This window comes from Pteropus vampyrus, unplaced genomic scaffold (genome assembly GCF_000151845.1).
Source record: "Pteropus vampyrus isolate Shadow unplaced genomic scaffold, Pvam_2.0 Scaffold215, whole genome shotgun sequence".
In the NCBI taxonomy this organism is placed as follows: Eukaryota; Metazoa; Chordata; class Mammalia; order Chiroptera; family Pteropodidae; genus Pteropus; species Pteropus vampyrus.
In genome coordinates, this window is record NW_011888996.1 from 3110094 (window position 1) to 3130389 (window position 20296).

Below are 20296 nucleotides of genomic sequence, written 5' to 3' on the forward strand. Positions count from 1 at the left end.
GGTTCTAGGAGACTCTAATGCACTTTAGAAGTTATAACAAACTTGCTTATCAAGAACAGAGCCCTTTTCTTCTTTCTTACAAAAACAATGCACTAAACTGGAAACAGTTAAAAGTTGTTTTTTTTTTTTTGTTTTTTTTTTTTAAGCTAATGTGTATCTATGTGCCATATGCCCTGGAACTTTGTTAAATATTTAACATGTACTAGAACATTTGATCTTCCCAATTGCTGATCACAGATAAATCCAAACACAGATTGGCTGAATGGTTATTCTTGCCCAGGGGAACAAAAGTGTAAAGAGCTGGGATTGGAACCCAGGTAATTTACCTCCTGAGGCCACGTACCTTCCACTCTGCTGACTAAAGTTTCTCTAAATTACTCATTATCAAAGACATACTTTGGCAAGGAAGAGAACAGAACACGTTTTACTTCACAAAAATAGTTTTCGAAGCATAAGAATGCCAAATATATCCTATGCTGAAGGGAAAAAATTCTTGGACACTTAAGTAAATACACCCTGCTTTTCTTTTCCTACACGTAGGAAGGACGCCATTTCAGAGAATGAAGCTTCCATTGAAATGGAGAAAAGGTACAAATCAGCTAACAATGGTCCTCTCCTAATATTTAATTGAAAAGCTTAACATTCTAAACACAGATTTCCAGTGTTTATTAGACAATGTGGCCTACCAGGGACAAACAGGAGTTTGAAGCTCATGAAAGGCACTGGCTGGCTTCGCGACATTTAATCTTTCCAATCCTTTCTTTTCTGAGAAAGACTGCAGCTTGTTGCAAAGGTTTGAGACAATGTATCAAAAGTGCTGGCTCAGTTGATGCTCAAAACCTGGTTGTTGTTGTTACCATGATTACCTGGATATAAGGTACATAATCATATACCTTCTATGATTAATGATGATAATTTTGTTGTTTGAGCTCATTTCATTCAATGAAACTTTATTTACTAACAATTATATTAATATTATGGTAAGCCTTGTGGGGAAACAAGATGGATAGATATCAAGGCTCTGCTTTCAGGAATTTTCTATTCCAGTAATAAAGTAAGTAGCTGTAATAAAGTTGGGAAGCAGTTCGGTTTGGTGGAAGAAAGGACTCAAATAAGGCAAAAATGTGAGATGAGGTCGTGTCGTGGTTGGGGCAAAGTGCAGGTCTTGAGTGCCAGGAGGCGGAGTTCATTTTTAACTTGTCAGGTAAAGTTCTGTGAATAGAAGAGTGACACAAGAAGAAAATCAGAATTTTAATTTAAGGATCTTAACGGAGTGGAGAAAAAAAACAACAACCAAAAAACAGTGGCAGGGAGCCTGGCTAATGATACGGTCCAGTGTGAGAACGGAATGGACTTGGAGCTGCTTTTCCAAGATCAGTGGAAGAGTTGAGCTGATCATTCGCTTTCTCTCTTGGGGTCTTCTTGACTCGGGGAAGCGGTTGGCTGAGGTCGAAGGTGTTTTGTGTGGACATGGAACAGGGAGAAGCTGACTGACTCCCTGGAGGATCAGCCACCATTCAGTGGCATCAGACTGCCCAACCAAAGTATACAGACACCCTTGGGCCAGATGTGATCACACTGCTCAAACGGCAAAGAGAAGTAATTCTCTTGTTAGACCCGATTCCCGGGCTTTGGGAACAAAAAGAGAATATTTATTACTCCAAAAAAAAACATTTTGATGAAATACCTAATTAGATGCCTGTGCCTAATAACAGTTTAGTGATGCAATGTAACTATTTTTTTTTAAATGATGTTCTATTTAGAATGTTGTATTATTAGTATTAGGATTTAATCATTAACCTTTTACAGGATAGGAAAGGAAAATAGCGTTCCTATCAAATGCTAATGTGTCAGCAATTTGAAAAGATTTCTTGTGACCAAATTAAAAAACATCTTAATGTATTATATAATTTCCAGTAAAGAAGCTACATATCTTTTTGTGAGAGTGATTTTAAACGTTGCGGATGCGATTCAGTAAATAAATACAAAAGCATGTAAGTAACATATGTAAGGTTGTTTCACATATCGTGTCTGACATATAGTAAGTATCCCAAATAATAGGTGTTATTATTTTGAAATCCATTTAAACAAACACATTTTCTTCTCCAATTTATATTGGCAAAATTAGCTCATATTTTAACATAAAACTATTTATGCTAAAATAAACTCAGTGTATTGTAAGTCTAGAAATGAGTCATCTAAGTTCATTAAATCAAAGAAAAAACTTTTTCATCTACGGAACAATATATTAACGATGCTGGCTTTTCAGTAAGATGAAACCCTCACTCATTAGCTTCAATTACAGTTACAATACTATATTTATTAAAGAATGGGAGTGTGCAGAAAGTACTTACCTATTTTTGGAACATTCTAGGCAACTAAGGTTAAAATGATGAGAGATTCTTCTTAAACTCATTAAAATAACTAGAAAACTCTCTTTCCTAAGCATCATGATTAATCAAGGCTTACCTAGACCTGAAGGTTTCTTTCATAGCTCTTGGTTCTTCAAAACTTAAGTTTCTTTTTTTTGATTGGTGGAGGCAGAAAGTGAGAAGATAGGAAAAATTTTAATAGATCATCCTAGAATGTTCTGGAGCTTCCTAAGGCTCTAAAATTAAACAATGCCCATTGTTCTTAATTCTCTTAAATGTGTGTACCTGTGTATTTAAAAAGACAGTAAGGCATAAAGTCTATTTACATAAAAATTACAATGCGATTGGAATACTCCATATTTATAACTAAAAGGAGGACTCTTATTGAGAACTGAATAAGAGTGGTTAACAGGCCTCATTGAATTAGTTTCCATAAATTTTCTAATTTAGCAAGCTGGGGAGAAATCATCTTAAGTTTCTTATTTCATATAAGGGGTTTTACTCAGATGATAGCAAATCAGTCATTTGATTCCATCAAATTAGGCAAAGTATTAGACACCAAACAGAAAAAGAAAAAGTTAAGGAAAAAAAGGTAGGGTGTTTGAGTTGATTGACTCATCTGACTGTCCCAAATAGATTCCAATAAAGATGCATCTGAAGCATATATCGTAAATTCTATCTTGACTTTTAAAAACCTTTATAGAATTTTCAATATTTACCACTATTTAAAACATCTTTTATGTCCAATTATATAATTACTAATTGTAAGAACTCAACAGAGCAGGGAGAAATGTAAACCCAGGGCATTACCTGGGGCACAAATGCTATTTTAAAAAGGAGAAGCCGCTTTCCAGAGGTGGTAATCCCTTCCTGGCTGTCATGAGTGAACTTGCATTTCCCTTCTGTCCCCTCCAGGCACATGGTAAAGTGCATTTCCCTGCTTGCTGGAAATTAGGAGCGGCCATGTGACCAGTTCTGAATACCATTGTGGCTGACTGGACATGTGTCGCTGCTGGCTGGAGCTAGTGCGACACTTGTCAGTGCTCCTTCCCCCTTGCTGTGGTGACTACCGATGTTGCGGATAGTTGAGGCTCCATCGGTGGGGTTCTGGGGTGTGAGTGACAGGAGTAGGGCACCTTGCCAACCTGGTTTGCGCATGGAGCACAGTCAGGAATAACCTGTGTTATGTTAAACCACTGAAGTTTCAGGGTTGTTATCACTGCATAATCTTAACTGTCCTAATATACCTTCTTTGCCTGGAAGAGACAGAATCCAGGTGATGAGTTTTAAAAATAAAGATACAGAGATGAAATGTGCTACGTGGCACAGTAAAATTTATTTGTCTTTATGATTTACACATAGTAATTAAACACACAAAAGAACAAACACTGTCAAGATGGCCGTATGTAGCTTAGGAAATGACTGGTCCCAGTTCAATCACACAAATGTTCATTCTGCTTAGAAATGAGTTTTTTAATGGTTTTAATCTTTTTTTTCAGTCCCCAAGGCTTCCGCAGTTCAGTACAAATGGTTTTGCTATTTTGTTATTGTCAGGCACATGATGTTTACCAATTCCCAGTAAATAAATGAAATCAACAAAAAGGTCCTGTGACAACTGAGCACATTTTCACAGAAATTTGATGAGCTTATTACAGTTTGACACGGTTTAACTACAGATCTACACACGAAACACAAAACAATACTAAGAAATTACATTTGTCTTAGGAATTTATTTATTTAAAAATATTTACCACACTTTTTTTGTGCAAGGGTTCCATTGATTTCTTTGGTTTTAAACATTATAGCTCTGACCTAAATATATATAGTTCTATTTGTACCAAACATTAAGAATTAAAAAGTTAAAATTTCAGGAGGTAAAAATGGAATTATTGCTTCAGTATAAAAAAATGCCTGGCTCACTTGGGTACTATTGCTATTACTGCTTTGCTCCTTTTGGAAAGCTATCCTAGAAATCAAGGAATGTGCCCTATAGCTCCCTGCTTAAAGTAAAATTTGGTTGAACATTATCATCTAGTAATACATCTCTACCTTTACCAAAGCTATCATGATCTTGTCCTTAAAAAAAAAAGTGAAATAGCATAAATAAATAAGTTTACCTAAGGAGATATAATAAATAGGCTACTAGCTAAGAATAAAGAATATTGTAACATAAAGCCTTTCAGTGCTGTACAATTAAACACTAGCTTTGGATTTTCAAGGTCTCTAAACACAGCCTTCATTTTATAACACAGTTTTGGTGCTGGTACGCAGCTGCCAGATACAGGGAAGAATACATTTCTGTTGTTTTCGTCATTTAAAAATGGAAAAATAATGGGTACGGTTGTAAATTATGCCTTTTGGGAATTTACCTGGGTATGTACCATTATCAGTTTTTGATTGTTGCCTAGTTGTAGAGCACAAACTTAAGGGTTAAAAAGAAATAATAATATTGAATTTTTAGTGGTTTCTTGGTCTCCAGAATAGTTATAAAAACAAACAGAGAAGAAATTAGACTCAAAAGTTTTGCTGCCTTCTTTTCTTCGCGTCCATTGCGTCCAGAATGGGTTGTCTTTTTGCAGTGTATCTCTGACGAAGCTCTTCTATTTCTCGTTCCATCATAGGGTCCAGAGCTTTTAACCGCATTTGCAGTTCTTCTATACTTAGATTTTTTAACTGGATATAGAAAAAAAAAAAAAAGAAGAAGATATTAATATAGCAAAGTTATCTACAATAGGTGAAAGTCTGAGTTTTGGCATGAATATTTCAGAAACTCTCCGTTATCTTTGAGATATGGTTCAACAACTGAAATAGGAATTCCTTCCCTCACAAACCAAGAAGCCGCATCTTGTAGGAACTTCAAGTAATCTGCAACAAAATAAAAACCTTTGCTTTCAGAAAAGAGAAAATGAGAAAAATAAGCTCATGAAACATGTTTTTTAAAAAGGCAGAAAGACAAATCCACCACTGCCGACAGCCTTCCGGGGTCTGTTTTGTATACATGCCTGCTCATGGCTCACGGCTCACGGCTCACGGCTCACGCCTCCCCGGCTGTGGAGTGCTGTGATAATCACAAACACCTGCGGGGATCACCCAAGACTGAGACGAGACTTGATACAGGTTAAAGTTAAGTGTTCTAGCTTGCATTTTAATGAATGCTTAAATGGTGAGCACTGAGAAGTTAATCAGAAAATTAAATTCTCTAGAATACTTTTATACTAAGCATTTTGGTAAAACAGGGTTTTTAATTTATGATTCAAAATATCCCAAACCTGATATTGTGTTAAGTTCTGACATGGGCTCGGCCAACTTGAAAATAAAGTGTCTGTCAAATTTTCACCATATACATTATAGTTTGACAATAATGATATGATTGGACTAAATTATATAGTTTAACTATAATGATTTAGTTTGATTACAATGGCTTCTGGGACAACAATAGCACATCCTTTACCGGTTTTCTGTGTAATGGAGAGAGGCCTCACGTCATGTGTGTATGGGGGATAAAATGTGTTCTATAGAACAGGGTCTATGGCACCCTGAGTTTTACTGCATTTATATGTCAAAACAGCAGAATATGGAATTATCTCCTGGGGAACATATTTTAGGGATGTTGTCTCAGGCCTTAAGGGATGCCCTAAAATATATAACCTAACACTTGTGCTTTTATCTTAACATTAAAGAAAATGTAAAACTGTGTCTTTCAGAATCTGACTATTAAAGCAATGGTGGCAGGCAGGTAGTTTTTAAAAATCTGTCAAACCACGATGATTTACAAAATGCTATTACATACTCAGCATCTTGGTAGATAGGTACTGTTAAGAAAGCCAATAAGTACTAAACTGTTTCCTTGCCTTAGGAAACTTACAAATTAGTTGGGAGGAGAGGGTAAGATTAGCACCTCTAAACATTTAGGGATTAATACAAAACCCTATACAATTAAGCTCTATTGTGTGTGGTACAGATTGTAGTAAAAGGTTCTTAACTCAAGTCCAGGAATAAGCTTCTCATGTGCGAAATTCTGCATGTTCCTGTGTACACTGTCCTGGGGAGAGCAACCATTGTTTTTATTTGTTAAACTGAGTCCCAACAAAAAGGGAGGAACCACACTATAAATTCAACGGAGAGAAGACTCCCTTTGGGGAGTAGGGACTGTGCGGGTCCTGGAATCGAAGGGTGACAGGGCTCTGAGGAGGCCCTGCCATGTCGAGAAGGAAGGACTAAGGTCACTGGCGGGGCCCTGAAAGCCAGGCAAAGCGGTTTGTAGTTCAGGGAGCCACGATCAACCCTGGAGCAGGAAACTGACATGACAGCAATTCAGCTTGGTTTTAAAATGCTAGAACGGGCAGCTTATTTTTTGTTTTAAGAAGATAACTATCTTTGGTTATTTATGAGCCAATCCAGAAAACATTCTCATTATTTTACAGTCACATGTCAATTTTAACTGGAAATAGCATTTTTCAGCTTGATCCTCTACTTTACTATATCTGCTCCTAAGTGACTCTTGGTTTCAAAAATCAAATCCACCCTCAACTGAAAAAGATCTGTCACCACTGAAGATACTGGAAAGACTGAGTTACAGATTCTGAAAGAAATTCAGAAGAGGGGTTCCAAAAATATAGGAATGGCGGTGTTGTGGGAAAGAAGCTCCTGGATAATGACTGAAGGTGAACACCACTCACTTTGTTGTATGAGAAGGTCTGCTATGTGTAAAATATGCCCTGTTATTTTTCAGTCACATATCAACGAAAGAACCAAGTTTATTATATTATACTATTATATACATTTATATATGTGCATAGTATATTATATGCTTCCTTCATTAATTTTTAATCATGCATCTGTTCATACGGTCAGTACTGTTCAAATCATTGTGGGGAAAAAGAATTAGCCAACAGGGAACCTTGAAACTTTCTGAACTGTATGAACAGGTGACGGTGAGATGAAGGGCCAACACAGACCACATATGTAGCCGTATTTCCCTATGTGAGACCCAATTCCACTGTCTCTATTTCAGCCTGTCTTTGAAGTTCTATATAACACTCATAATTTATAAAACACAACTACATTATACTACACAAATTAGCATTTGATTTTAGAGTCAAACAATATGCATGAGTTTCATGTCTACTCCAGATATTCCAAAAAGTATTTAAATTTTAGAGACTGTACTAGGGAAAAATGCCAAGAGTTTATAAATATTACATTACGGTAATGAACTGGATTCAGGGAAAGAAGCTACTTAGAAGAAAAATTTTCCTCCTCTAATACTCTTTTATATTTTCAATATGTAAAATCTGTGAAAAACAGGTCTATGATGCTGGAAAACCATTCATCATATATGGCATCATTAGGGAATTAGGTGTTTCACAAAAGTGAATTCACGAAGCATCTAAATCTTAGTTCTTTAAGTGATAAAACTTTGTTTTAACCATTTTGAACAGAAAATCTTTATAAAGTATTTTACATAATATGCTGATTTCTCAAGCAGAGGACACAGGACCTAAAACAACCTTTCCTTCGTGATGATGAATCATTATTAATATCTACTACTAATCTATGCCATGTAATAATTTTCTCTTTGATTTTTAGCTTTTTATCTTCATTTGAGGGAAAGCTATCAGTTCCTCTTCATGGCCATGGCCATCTCTGAGCATATATCCTCTCTCTACTTAAATTTAAGCTACTGGGAACCAGAAAAGCAATTAAACAATCTTACAAGACATTATAAGAATGAAAGCCTGAGGCTGTTTTAGGAAAGATACAGCATGGCTTTAGTGCTAAAGCTTGTTACACCTGTTGCTAGTTTTTGTTGCTGTTGTTTTGGTTTTTAAATCTGATTTCAGATTTATGGTTGTATAAGGTTGAGGTTACAGGAAATCTGACTTCCATATAAGCTACATCTATAGCAGTTTTCAGCTAGGCTATCAGAGCACGTCAAAAAATTCACTTATTAAAATATTTATTGATATTTCTATGATTACGCACTGTACAGAGATGAATAAAACACTCTACCTCCCACAGAGAGCTTGCAATCTAGCTGCCAAGACAAGTCCATGCACAGCTAATTCACTGAAGAATGAGCAGGCTGAGAAGACAGGAAATAGGACAGGGGGGAGAAAGGAAAGAGCATGAGCGGAAAAGTATAAGGCACACAAATGCTTGGCATTTTTGGAGCTATACTGGCTGACTGCTGGGATGTGTGAAGGATCCATGGGGGCAGAGGGCGAGGCAGGAAGGGAGGGGGTGCAGACTGCTAAGGGCTTTAAGCATGTTGTTACAACTTTCTGTTGACAAGAAAGAAATGCTGGATAATTCTGAGCATAAATGGTGACATGATCATATATGAATGAGCTTTAGAAAAATACCTTCAATAGCAGGTATAGAAAATAGGTTGCCAGGGGGAAAATGGAGGAAGCAAGACCTATCGGCAGGTTACTTCAACAGTCTGTTGAAAAGATGAGGCTTGACCCAGGAAAATGGAAGTGGAAGACTGAGAAGGAAAGAGGGAATTGAAAGATTTGAAAGTAGAATTGACTGATTATGAAGGGTCAGGAAGAAGGAAAGATTAAGGATGAGTCTGGCTTCAAGCTTGGGTGGTGAGGTAGAGATTGATATCATTAATTAGGTAGGGGAGTTAATGAAACTTATTTTAGTCCTGTTGAGTTTGAGATATGGGTGAGGCTTCAAGGTAGAGACATCGGACATGGACTGTAATATGAGGTTTTGGAGCTCAGGTGAGAGATTCGACCTACAGACATAGTCTAAGAGAATCATCAGCATTTAGGATAACACTGAAGCCCTGGCTGAGGATAAGATTACCCAGGAAATGATTTTCTCCCTGATTTTATGATCTATGGTATCCAAAAGAAAATAATCCCCAAACTTCAGCATTTGTGGTCAGAGGCTCTTCTCATTTTGTTAACAGAACAGAAATAATGGTAGATTTCTAAATAACTCTAGATTATGGTATTATCTAGACAAAAAAAGAAAAAAAAAGTGAGGTTAACTGGCAGAATTTTTCACTTTTTATACAGTGGGTATGATTTACAGACATGAACTTCTGGCTGGGTTTTGACTTCTGATTAAACCCTAATAACATATATTTAGCACTCTGTTTCTATAGCTATCAAGCCTCCCACAGGCATGAAAATGGTTTGGGAAGGGAAATGTGACAGAAGCAGCTTTTTCGATCTCTTGCAAAACAGTACTGCTCAATATGCCTTAGTAGTAAAAAGATTCACAAGCCATATAAAATTTTATGAAGCCTCATAATGATAAATTTGCCCTATAATATCAATTTTCCTTCACTGAAATTGGATTTCCTGAATATCTTTATAAAAAGGAAGGGAAATCACTTCAGAATTGTTATGTGTATAGATCAAGAGAGCTTGTGGTAAATCAACTTGAATTTATATTTTTTTAATATAAAAAAGAAATGATCCTGAGCCATCTTTTTTTTTTTTTTTTTTTTCCTTATACTCTGGTCATGGGACGGTATCCCTCACAGATTGCAAGGACTTTGTCAGCTTATAATCCCTTATTAAAAAAAAAATTTCTTTTTACGCCTACAGCACCTGGTCTTCCTAGGTGGTCTCCCATCCAAGTACTACCCAGGCCCGACCCTGCTTAGCTTGCAAGATCAGATGGGATCGGGTGTGTTTAGGGCGGCATGGAGCCATCTTTCTATGATACACGGAACACAAAGCAGCTATATGCCAACCGAGTAGTTCCAGAATAAACGTGCAGCAAGATAAGAGCCGGATTGCCAAGTCTTGGGTAAATTTGTCTGAGTTTAGAATTCAGTTAAGTCAAGTCAGTGAAGAGGATTTTAGAATACGTGTATGTTGTGGTTTTTATTGTATATGCAAAAATGTACAAAAATGAACACTCATCTGAAAATGGATTTTATGTGTTTTAGGCTAATTCTATTTAGTACAATTTAGTACTGAACTTAATGATAAAACAGAATTTGCACAACTAACAATGGTTCTTAAATCTTCAGGCCTTAACACTGAAAGAATACTGTAGTTTGACAATCTTTACAAACACTAAGGACATGTAATTTCATTAAGTGAATAAATGAGCTGACATGCAGTAAAAGAACTTGAATGCAAAGGCAGAAGAAGGAATTTCTTCAAAAACACAGTCAAAGAAAAAGAGATGAGTTTCAGAACAATACTGTTTTATTACCTGAGACAGTTTCTATTCACAAGAATTTTGCTTTTCTTAGCTTTTGAAATGATAAATATCAGGGGGCTAGACATATTAATAAAGGTAGAGAATAAAATCAATTTCCATAAAAAGGTTTAAACTGACGTCAGGTAAACTGAATCATGTGGGCCTGAGAGAAATACATTTTGAGATCTAGGGTTTTTAAAGTTATCTGAGATTATCTGAGATTACTAAATAATTTAACAGAAGCATAAGCTATACATTTGGGTTATAAATTAAATCCCACAGAATCTCATTACAAAAGAGCCTGATAGATAACCTGCTCTAACTTCCTTATTTTAGGTGAGGAAATGAGAGCTAGCTTGCTCAAAGTTACACTCCTGGTTCATTGCAGAGACATCACCTGACCTCTAGGTCAATGCTTTTTTTCCCATTATATCAAGGTTTATATTCTTAATCTAGCACTGCCAGAGAGTTCAAAATGTTAAGTCATCACAAATAGCAGGTGTGCTGCTGAGAAATTCCCAGAGTCTTCAATGTGATCTGAAAGAGAAACTGGCCTTTACACATTCAACTATAAAGGCCACAGTGAAGAGAAAATCTTGCATATGACATTTTTATAGAGCAGTCTTTTAAAAAGAAATAAACTGCAGAAACTCAGCAAAGGTAGACCTGCCATCTTCTTTAAGGTTCAGGCCAATGGGTAGACTGGGCTCTCCTAGCTCCTTAAAAAATTTGTTTGAAACGAGTGAAAGACTTTAAAAGAAAACTCCTAAACTTCTTAACAATAATTAGATGGCATAGTAATTAGATGTTTGTAAATTAAACGAAAGAGTCAAACTTTTCAAGAGGAGTCAGCGTTTTTGAAAATTGATTAAGTTTTGATTATGAGTGACAGCTTGAAATATCAGCTCATTTTGTTAACGCGTCCTGGATTACCACATTTCATCCAGGAAGTAAGAGTATAAATATCGAAAAATATATTTCTCAGAATCTCTTAAAAAATCCAAAGAAAAGATATACAAATCAATGATTTATCAGTGCTTGCATAAAAAAGCATAGAGCAACTAATTCAATGACATGAGAAGATGGAAAATGAGATTAAATCAAAACACTGATAGTTTTGACAGTTAAAACTTTTAATAATTAGAATTATTTCTGAACTCTATAAGAAGTTTTGAAAGACTGCTTATTACTAATCAGGAAGAGCTGTCAGTAAAATTAGAACTTTTTTAAGTTTATAAATTCTGTCTACTATAAAAATCTAAAATTCAAGTGATAAGAAGGAATTACTTTCTAAAATAATTTCATCTTAAGAGCTCTAAGGGGAAAACATTTAGATTTGTTATACTAGTTTGTTTTGTCAAAAATAGTCTTAATTACATGGGAGAATTTAAAAAAGGCTTAATCTCAAAAATAGCAGAAACAGGATTATGACGTTTTTAAATGTATAAATGTGATAACATTTCAAGACTTAATGGGTCCACAGCTGTTAGTATAATCAGTCTGTCAAAATAAACAAGACACCACCACAATGGAGCAAATGGTCTTACATGTTAATGCTAACACAATTAGTCAAATAGTCAATCAAGAAAATCCTGTACAAGGTTTGCTGTGTTTACTGGGAAAACAAACTCTTCTTAGCAACTGTTTAAATAAATCTCACAGATGCTACAGACCCCATTAGTGGCCTGTGATTAAAAAAATATGGATAGCTAATACTGTATCCTGACTCATCTATTTTCCCATCTGCTAGCAATTCTAACAATATGAAATATCAACAGAATGGCTAACAACAATAATTTTCTATGGCAATTTTGATGCTGAATTGCCTATAGCATTTTGTAAGATTTACCAGTGCATGCCTCAGACTGTTTTGAGTTGTTTGTGGCCTGGAGCAACATACTCGTTTTCCCCCAATACTCCATTTTAGCTCAAATTTTTACCGTGCTGAACAGATCTGGTTCGGTTTTACAAAACACTGTTCATGGAGGCTGCCACACTCATAGTACTAACAAGTGAGAAATGCAACAAAGTACTGCAAACTCCAGTCAGGTACACTGATTAGTTTAGATGTATATAAATAGGTAAGGAGCCTTCTGCCAATAAGACTGATCAAAAGGAATAATAAGTAGTACTTAAAGTTAAAAAAAAATCAAAACATCAAGATATTAAGGCATTTCTTGACTTAATTTCTGGCACTGAGAATAATATAAGAGCCCTCAAGTCAACTCAAATGACCATGAAGACTGCTTAAAGAAAACCTTGCATATACATTTATCATATGCATTTATAAAATTAAGATAGTGATAGTTTCCGAGACTTATACCATAGAAGAAAAGCTAAATTCCTTACTATAAATTCCTTATAAAATGCTCTTAAAAGCTGCATTAACATTAAATCTACTAGCAGAGCCTTCTTCCAAAGTAGACACTATATACCTATCTGGAGAGAGGATTACATGTAACTCTGTTCTGAGCTGAGTAGCCCCTGTCTTCTGACTGAATTACTGCAAATATTCTGGGATTATAACAGGAAACTGCCATGAAGCATCTGATTTGGTTGTTAAACCTCAGAGCATCTAGAGTAAATTTAAGACTAAGATTTTATTTCCATTCCAAAGAAAAGGGAGAAAACCATTTCTTGTAGGTATCGATGGAAGAAAAGGGGAAAGTGCCAATTAGTGATCATTTACAATATGTCAAACACTATCTTAGATCCTGCAAGTTAAGTCTTTTAATCCTAGCGGTCATTAAAACCTCATGGGGTAGATATTACCAACCCGTTTTGCAGGTGCGGACACTCAGGGAGACTGAGTGATGCACCCTGGCTCACACAGTTCAGGCAGGCGCTCAAAGACAACCTCAAACCCACTAACGCAGGCCTGGGCTGGAGCCCACTGAGAACTGTCTCTTGAGTTTCCCAAGAGCTACAAAAGCACTTCAAAACCCAATTATCACATAAAACAGTTTTTAACATATTCTCTATAGATGAAAAATAGAAAACATTGCTTTAAAAAAAAAATCCCACTTTTCCTCCCAGACTGTACCTAGTGAAGTATTTTATTTAAGTTATTAATGTATCTCAGTTAGAATTGGCCTTATGAAATAAGTGCATATATGTTAAGTATTTTTCTATTTAATCAGATCTCTAGCAAAGTAAACATATTTCTACATAGTGCTTTGAAATGAGATGCCATAATTTTATCAATAAAAAGAAATATTCCGTGACGACGTCAACAAGATACGTCCCCTTGGCAGACAAGCAAGACTGTGTCCATTCAGACTGTCCTGTCGTTTGCTGTTGTGCTGAGATGGAGTGGATGAGCCACAAGCTGATGAATACCACTACAATTACATTGTCCTGGAGAAATCTGAGCCACCCATGTAAAATAAGGAATGATGACATTTTAATTGCATTCCTCAATGGCAGTTGAACACCCATTCCTTTTATGCTTTTCTGTTTCTAGTAAGCCTGTTAAAAATATCAGGGAAAAGTTAATTCATGCATAGCTCTGCCATATTGTAAAGAGCTCTAAAATTCTAGGCCCAGGACGACAAAATCTGGGTAACCTGAAACCAACTAGTAAGTAAACCTTTCCAGGTCTGTTAAAGGGGCAAATGAAGAAGTTCTATTAGCTTTGACTGACGTCTTATCTCAGTGATTCTGATGAACATTTTTTTGTCTAATTTAAAACACTGATAAGGCCACAAAGGAGGGATTAACGATTTAAGTGATTAATTTTCTTTACATACTTTGTTTCTTTAAAAGTTAACTGCAGCATTAAAATTAACAAACAACATTTTGTTCAATGCTTTTTTCATTATGAAAAAACACCAATTCCCGGCCAGGGCCACTGTCTGCGTGGAGCTTGCATGGTCTCCCCGTACCTGTGTGGGTTCTCCCTGGGGAGCCTGGTTTCCTCCCACACGATGTGCACTTTGGGTGAATCAACGTGTCTACATTGTCCCAGCCTCAGTGAGTGTGGGTGTCAGTGTGAGGGGCACTGCGATGGCGGGGGGGGGGGGGCATCCTGTCCACGTGGGCGCCCCCTGGTGCCCTGGGCTGGCTGCTGGGACCGGCTCCAGCCACCTGCAGTCCCTGAACTGGATTCTCTTGTTTTTATTAATCTTTCTTAAATGTATATATAACTCACATTTATTTCAATGTTTAATATTAGAAGTGTTTTGGATCTGTATTTAGAAGTTCGGTGATGTTTTTGTGGCCAGAAATATGCCGTGAGAATTTAATTCTTGTTTATATCAATCAGCCTATGGTAAAATTGGTTTTGTTTTACATAGTTTTGCTTAAAGTCGCAGTTCTAGAGAACCTATCGAGAAGTTAAGTGATGATTTACTGTATATGATTAGTTATGGAAGATCATAAACATTAAAAAAAAGTCCTTAAAATATATCTGTAACTAGTTTATTGAGTAGTCAAATCTCTGTGTAACTATTATATAAATTTAAAAGTTTCATTTTCTCAAGCTTTTCACACTGAAAAGGAAAAATAAATGTTACCTTCAGATACATTTTATGAATAACTTTTGTTATGAATATGGCTGATAGCCATCGGGTATGTTATTAAATAAGGTAAGAAACGTTGGAGGGAAAAATAAGTTTCCTTTTCCTCCAATCACACTTTTTCAGCTGTGTTACAGCAAACTTCCTTGACACATGCCTTAAGGAATCTTGGGCAGATCTGATTTCTCGTCATTTTTAGCTATTAAAAGTCCAGACCAACTATGAGTTTCAATCTCATATTAAATATGGACCTTGTCCCACACAGAGAGACCAAGAGACTCGGAAGGGTTACGTCTGTACTCAGACCCTTCACCCCATCTCTTTCAATGTCTAGCTCTTCTGGTGTCGGGAGCTGGGAAGGAGACAGGCATCTTTTCACGTGAACGACTGACTACTCGTTACTGAGGGCGGTTTCTTTGGTTTTGCTCTGGTTTGGCTGACTGCTCGTGCTTTATGCACAGAAGGGATGTGTGGATTTCCTGAAGTGGTGGCTGGTACTGTCCTGTGCTCATCCACCTTGGAGAGGGGCTGCCTTCTGGGTGGGGCTTGTCTCCTCTGACCTGGAAGACCCCTGGCATCATTATGAGTTCTGATCTTTTTTAGCGTCATAGAGATCATAGAGGTTCTTCCTCTCTACTCACCAGGGGCCACCAGGACCCAAGGAACAGGAGAGATCCCCTGGTCTCTTCCTGCCCAGCATATAACACTATGGTCCTTAGTTACCCTGCAGGCATTGGCTCTACCTACAGAGTTCTTTAGAAGAGAAGCAGAAATCTTCTGTGTCTATGTTAATATACGCTCCAGACTCCCAGCAACTTGCTAACTGAGCTCTGTTCTAGTGACATATCAAGGGTTTGAAAGTTCAACCAGCTTAGCAGACAGCTGGCTGGGATACTAGACACCAGTCTCCCTTCCCTCGGGCACTGCCAACCTCTGAGTGGCTCTCTGGAAGCCCACCCCTCCCCTTTCTGACTTTAAGCAAGGAGAGAGCTACTTTATTCTCCTTCTACTGGATCATAAGACAGTGACTCTGTAGCACAGGAACTTTTGCAAATAGCTATACCCTCAGTCCTAGAACACTGTCTGGAACATAGCAGGTACCTAATAAACATTTAACAAATGAATGAAAAATAGTGGGGGCTCTTAGTAAATCCTGGAGGGAAATGTCTGGCCTTGCTTGCTGGTGGCTCTCTTTAGAATATGTGGTACTTAACACCTGCTGTTTTCAGCCATGGACTCCAGTGCCAACGTGCAGCAACAGGAAAAGTCCCTTTCAACATTGTGGTATATTACCTGTTAACCTTAAAAAGAAAAGTGTGTGTGTGTGGTGGCGGGGTATCAAGTAGGTACATTTGCAACTGAAGTAGAGCAAAAAGGGCATCTGAGAAAATCAGGGTATTACTCAGCACATTGCATTTATTTCACCACAGGATACTCCCATGCTCCATTACATGTTTATTCAGCATGTCTCATAATACATTTTGATCTTGACTCATTCTTTTCTTTAAAAAATGCTTCTGTCAGGAGCCAGCTGAGCTCCCAATAGCCAAAGCTGGAACAATCAGAGAAATAAAAGAAAGAAGTATTGCATTATTACCCAAAGTATAAAATGATGCTAATGGTTCATACTGATATAAATAAATGATTAAATAAAGAAATAAAAGAGAAAGAAGGGATCAATCTCCCATGCAGAATTACAACGTATTATGTAGGTGCTCTCCCCAGGGAGGTAAAGCTTAACTCCCTACTCAAATGTGGATAATGACTTCCTTCCAAAGAGTCCAGTATGGAAAAGGGAAAAATTTTAAAGAATGACAGTCAAATGGAGAAACCAGACAAACACCGTGTCGGCCAGGCAATGAGCATTAGCATCAGTAGTGATGGGTCATACTGGTGGTGTACACACTGGTATGATGTGATGAAAAGGACACTTCGCCACACTGGTCTTCCTCCTCAAACACACGAGCCTAGCTGAACCCTGAGAAAAGCATCAGAGAAATCCCAGCTGGGGATCACACTACAAAACACCTAGCCAGTACTCCTCAAAACTGTCAGAATCATCAAGAACGAGAGAAGTCTGAGGAACTGACAATCAAGAGGAGCCTAAGGAGACACGATAATTAAAGTAACGGGATATCCCCGTAAAAACTAAAGAAATCTGAATAAAATATGGACTTTAGGTCATAACAATGCATCTTAACTGGTAATTATGTGAATGTGCCATCTAGCAGAATGTTAATAATAAGGGGAAACTGGGTGTGAGGTATATGGAAGCTCTCTGTACTGTATTTGCAACTGTTCTGTCAATCTAAAACTGCTCTAAAATAAAAAATTTATTAAAAAAAAATGGCTCCTGTCAAAATATTCTTCAAGATGATAATTTTGCAGTTTACTCCTTTGGCAAACATGTAAGGAATGAAGTGCCCTGGGAGGGCATATTCCTTCCTAATATTACTGAGTACAGCCATGTGTATAATTTTCTACTGTAGCGATATATCATAATATTTATTCTGACAATTTATATTATGACTACATAATTATTACAAAATCACAAAACTTATTTTGCTGAATCTATAAAAAGAGTTTTAAAATAAAATAATTAGAGGTCGGCTAAACCCTATAAATCATGAAACTCAGATTGTAATACATAATTTTTTAATAGTCAAGCAATACCTACAAATAAACAGGATTCCAAATACTTTAGTTTTGAGCCATCTATACCTGTAATTTTTTTAAAACACCACAGAATAAGAATTATGGTCTGATAGCTATTTACAAAACAATATGAACTCAAAATATGGTAAAATATTCTTTAAAAACTTAGAGCGAAAATGAAGTTTGATCGAAGTTCTTCATCTTTACTTACCACATGCACCTTAGAAAATAAAGTTTATCAAAAAGAAAGCATTTTAACATTCTTGTTAATTTCAGAATGGCATGAATTGTGGCTGAAACAGTATTTTTAAATTTTCAAATATTAACAGACAAATGTATAAATTCAATTAAAATCCCATGAAAAGATTCAGGAATTTAAAAGGATGGGGGAACAACAATAAGAATAGGAGGGTTCCTATGAAAATGTTCAAAAAATCAAATAGGGATTTTGATCCCTACTTTAGGATTTCGTTAACCAATGTCACCATAATAAAAATAAATAAATAAAATAACAGCCTTGTGCAAACTTAAAAGCAAAACCAACTGAGTAAAACTGAAGCAGACAGCTTGTCTTTTCATTAATAATTGTTTTAAAATATGTTCATAAATGCTATTAATCTAAGGTAAAAGAAAACAGAAAATGAGAACATAAAACTGGCTAATTATTAACTTAAATGTCTCAGGGGAGGCATCAACTTTCACATGTAAATTGTTCAAACTCTCTGGTTTGGGGAGAGGACAACAGTGTTTGTGCGTTATGTCATCACTTTAGATTAAACAACTAATATGTATAAATCAATGAAAATAAAGACGAGAAAGTAATATGCCAGTGTCATTTGCAAACAAAAGAGCCTAGAGTAAAAAATTTATTACAAACTAAAATTTTCACACTTAGATGACTATAGTAAATGAATGTTCCATAAAGACTTGTTAAAAAAATCTGAGAATGGCACCAAATTAGATTTTTAAAAACTGTTTTTGGTATCGACCAATTTAATAGAGAACAGGGCATCAAACTTTTATCTATAATAATACTACCTTGTAAAATGAGTGCATTCCCGCTTGTTCCCAGAGGTTCTCAGTGCCGAGGTAGACCAAGCTGCCATCTCCTTCAGGGGCAACAAGGCTTTTGGCTTGATCTCCCCTTAAGGCAAACACCTGCTTTCTGTGGGACCTCACTGCCAGTGCAGACATGGAAGCGGAGGCAGAGAACTGAGCCTGGGGAGACTTGATCAAGAGTGGCTAATCTCACTTTGTATCTACTGGGTAGCCAGGAGACTGTGGGCACAAGTAGAAACTTGAGGATCAGAACTTGAGCTCTGCTTTGAATAATATACATTAATATGAAGTAGGCTTGCTAGTAATTCTTACATTTTATTCTTCATGATGAAATTTCAGCTCAACCTTAAAAAGCCTAATTTTAATAAGATTAAAAGAAAAAAATGCATCTTTAATTACTGGCTAAATGAAAGACATACTATTGGTTTATTTCCTGTGGAAAAGTAACAAAAAAGCTATGTGGCTGTTAAATTCAATGTACTCTTGAAGAATTTTTCATAAGATGGTGTTAGCAAGTGACTGACATACGCTATTATTCAAAGAGTAGCTACCCACTGGATAATTGTTGTGAAATCATTTTGTATTAACATATAATATTATGTAACTCCCAACCCTGAATAAATGACCTAATAGACCTAGTGACTAGTACCTGGTACCAACAGATGCCAGAATTCTCTAAAGCATTTTTAGACAACAATATTATGAGTGAAATTTCCTTTGCCTTATTAGAGTCAGTGCAGCGGTGCAATATTGCAAAGGATAAAGTAATTTTGAATAGTACGCGCAATACTACACACAAAGGAATTACCTTCGCACTGACTCAAACACTACAAGCTGGTCCACACAGCAATGCCCATTTCTGGGTTCTCATGATATCCAGCCTATTTGCAGTTAGGACTGTCCACTGCATGACTTCCTGCTGTAGTTCTTTTAACTAAAGCGCATGATCTTGTAACTCTCAGGTCCACCCCCCGCCCTGCTGCCACCAACGCACACCACTCTGCCAATCGCCCGAGCTGTGAGAAAAGGCATGGGCCCGAGCCTTATCCTCTCACTGGTGAGCTTACTGCCTCATCTCTCCCACATGCACCACAGGGCCTTTAAAGCAGACCACCTTCACTCACAGCCCACTTGACAGTCAGAAGCGCCTGTTGTGCTGGACCATGCCGTCGAAGGAAGAGAAGACTCAAATATTGAGGCAGTTACATATTTTGTTAGCTATCTCCTAATTTTTCAACAACCAGAAATTTTGTTTTTCCTTTGGTCTTTAATGAGTGCCACCCTGAATTATACCAAGTAATAATAAAGAGGGCAGATTTCCTAGGCGGTTTTGCTAGGTTAACAGCTGTGGAAGTTTCTCCATCTTTGTCAAATCTCTGCTCTGAGTATTATACAAAAAAAGGAAGATACAGTTTATTGATTCTTAAGAAGTGGTAGTTTTTTAATATTGAATAACTTTTAACTAATATGTAAAATCTCCTCAATCCCACTAAGAAGTTAATTTATAGAATACCT

The 20296-nt window shown here is 36.7% G+C and overlaps 1 protein-coding gene and 1 pseudogene across 4 annotated transcripts in view; both read right to left on the reverse strand.

Moving 5' to 3' along the window:
* Nucleotides 1-3689: 3689 nt before the first annotated feature.
* STK3 (serine/threonine kinase 3) overlaps nt 3690-20296 on the reverse strand; it is a 277085-nt gene continuing 260478 nt past the window's right edge. For 3 of the 4 annotated variants that reach the window (XM_023538227.1, XM_023538226.1, XM_011372913.2), the window contains one exon: nt 3690-5045. In XM_023538227.1, the coding sequence (XP_023393995.1) occupies nt 4887-5045 (159 nt within the window). In that variant the 3' untranslated portion in view covers nt 3690-4886. The remainder of the gene's footprint in view (nt 5046-20296) is intronic. The other variant, XM_023538228.1, reaches the window with a different exon arrangement.
* On the reverse strand, nt 9935-10055 carry LOC111747232 (annotated as a pseudogene).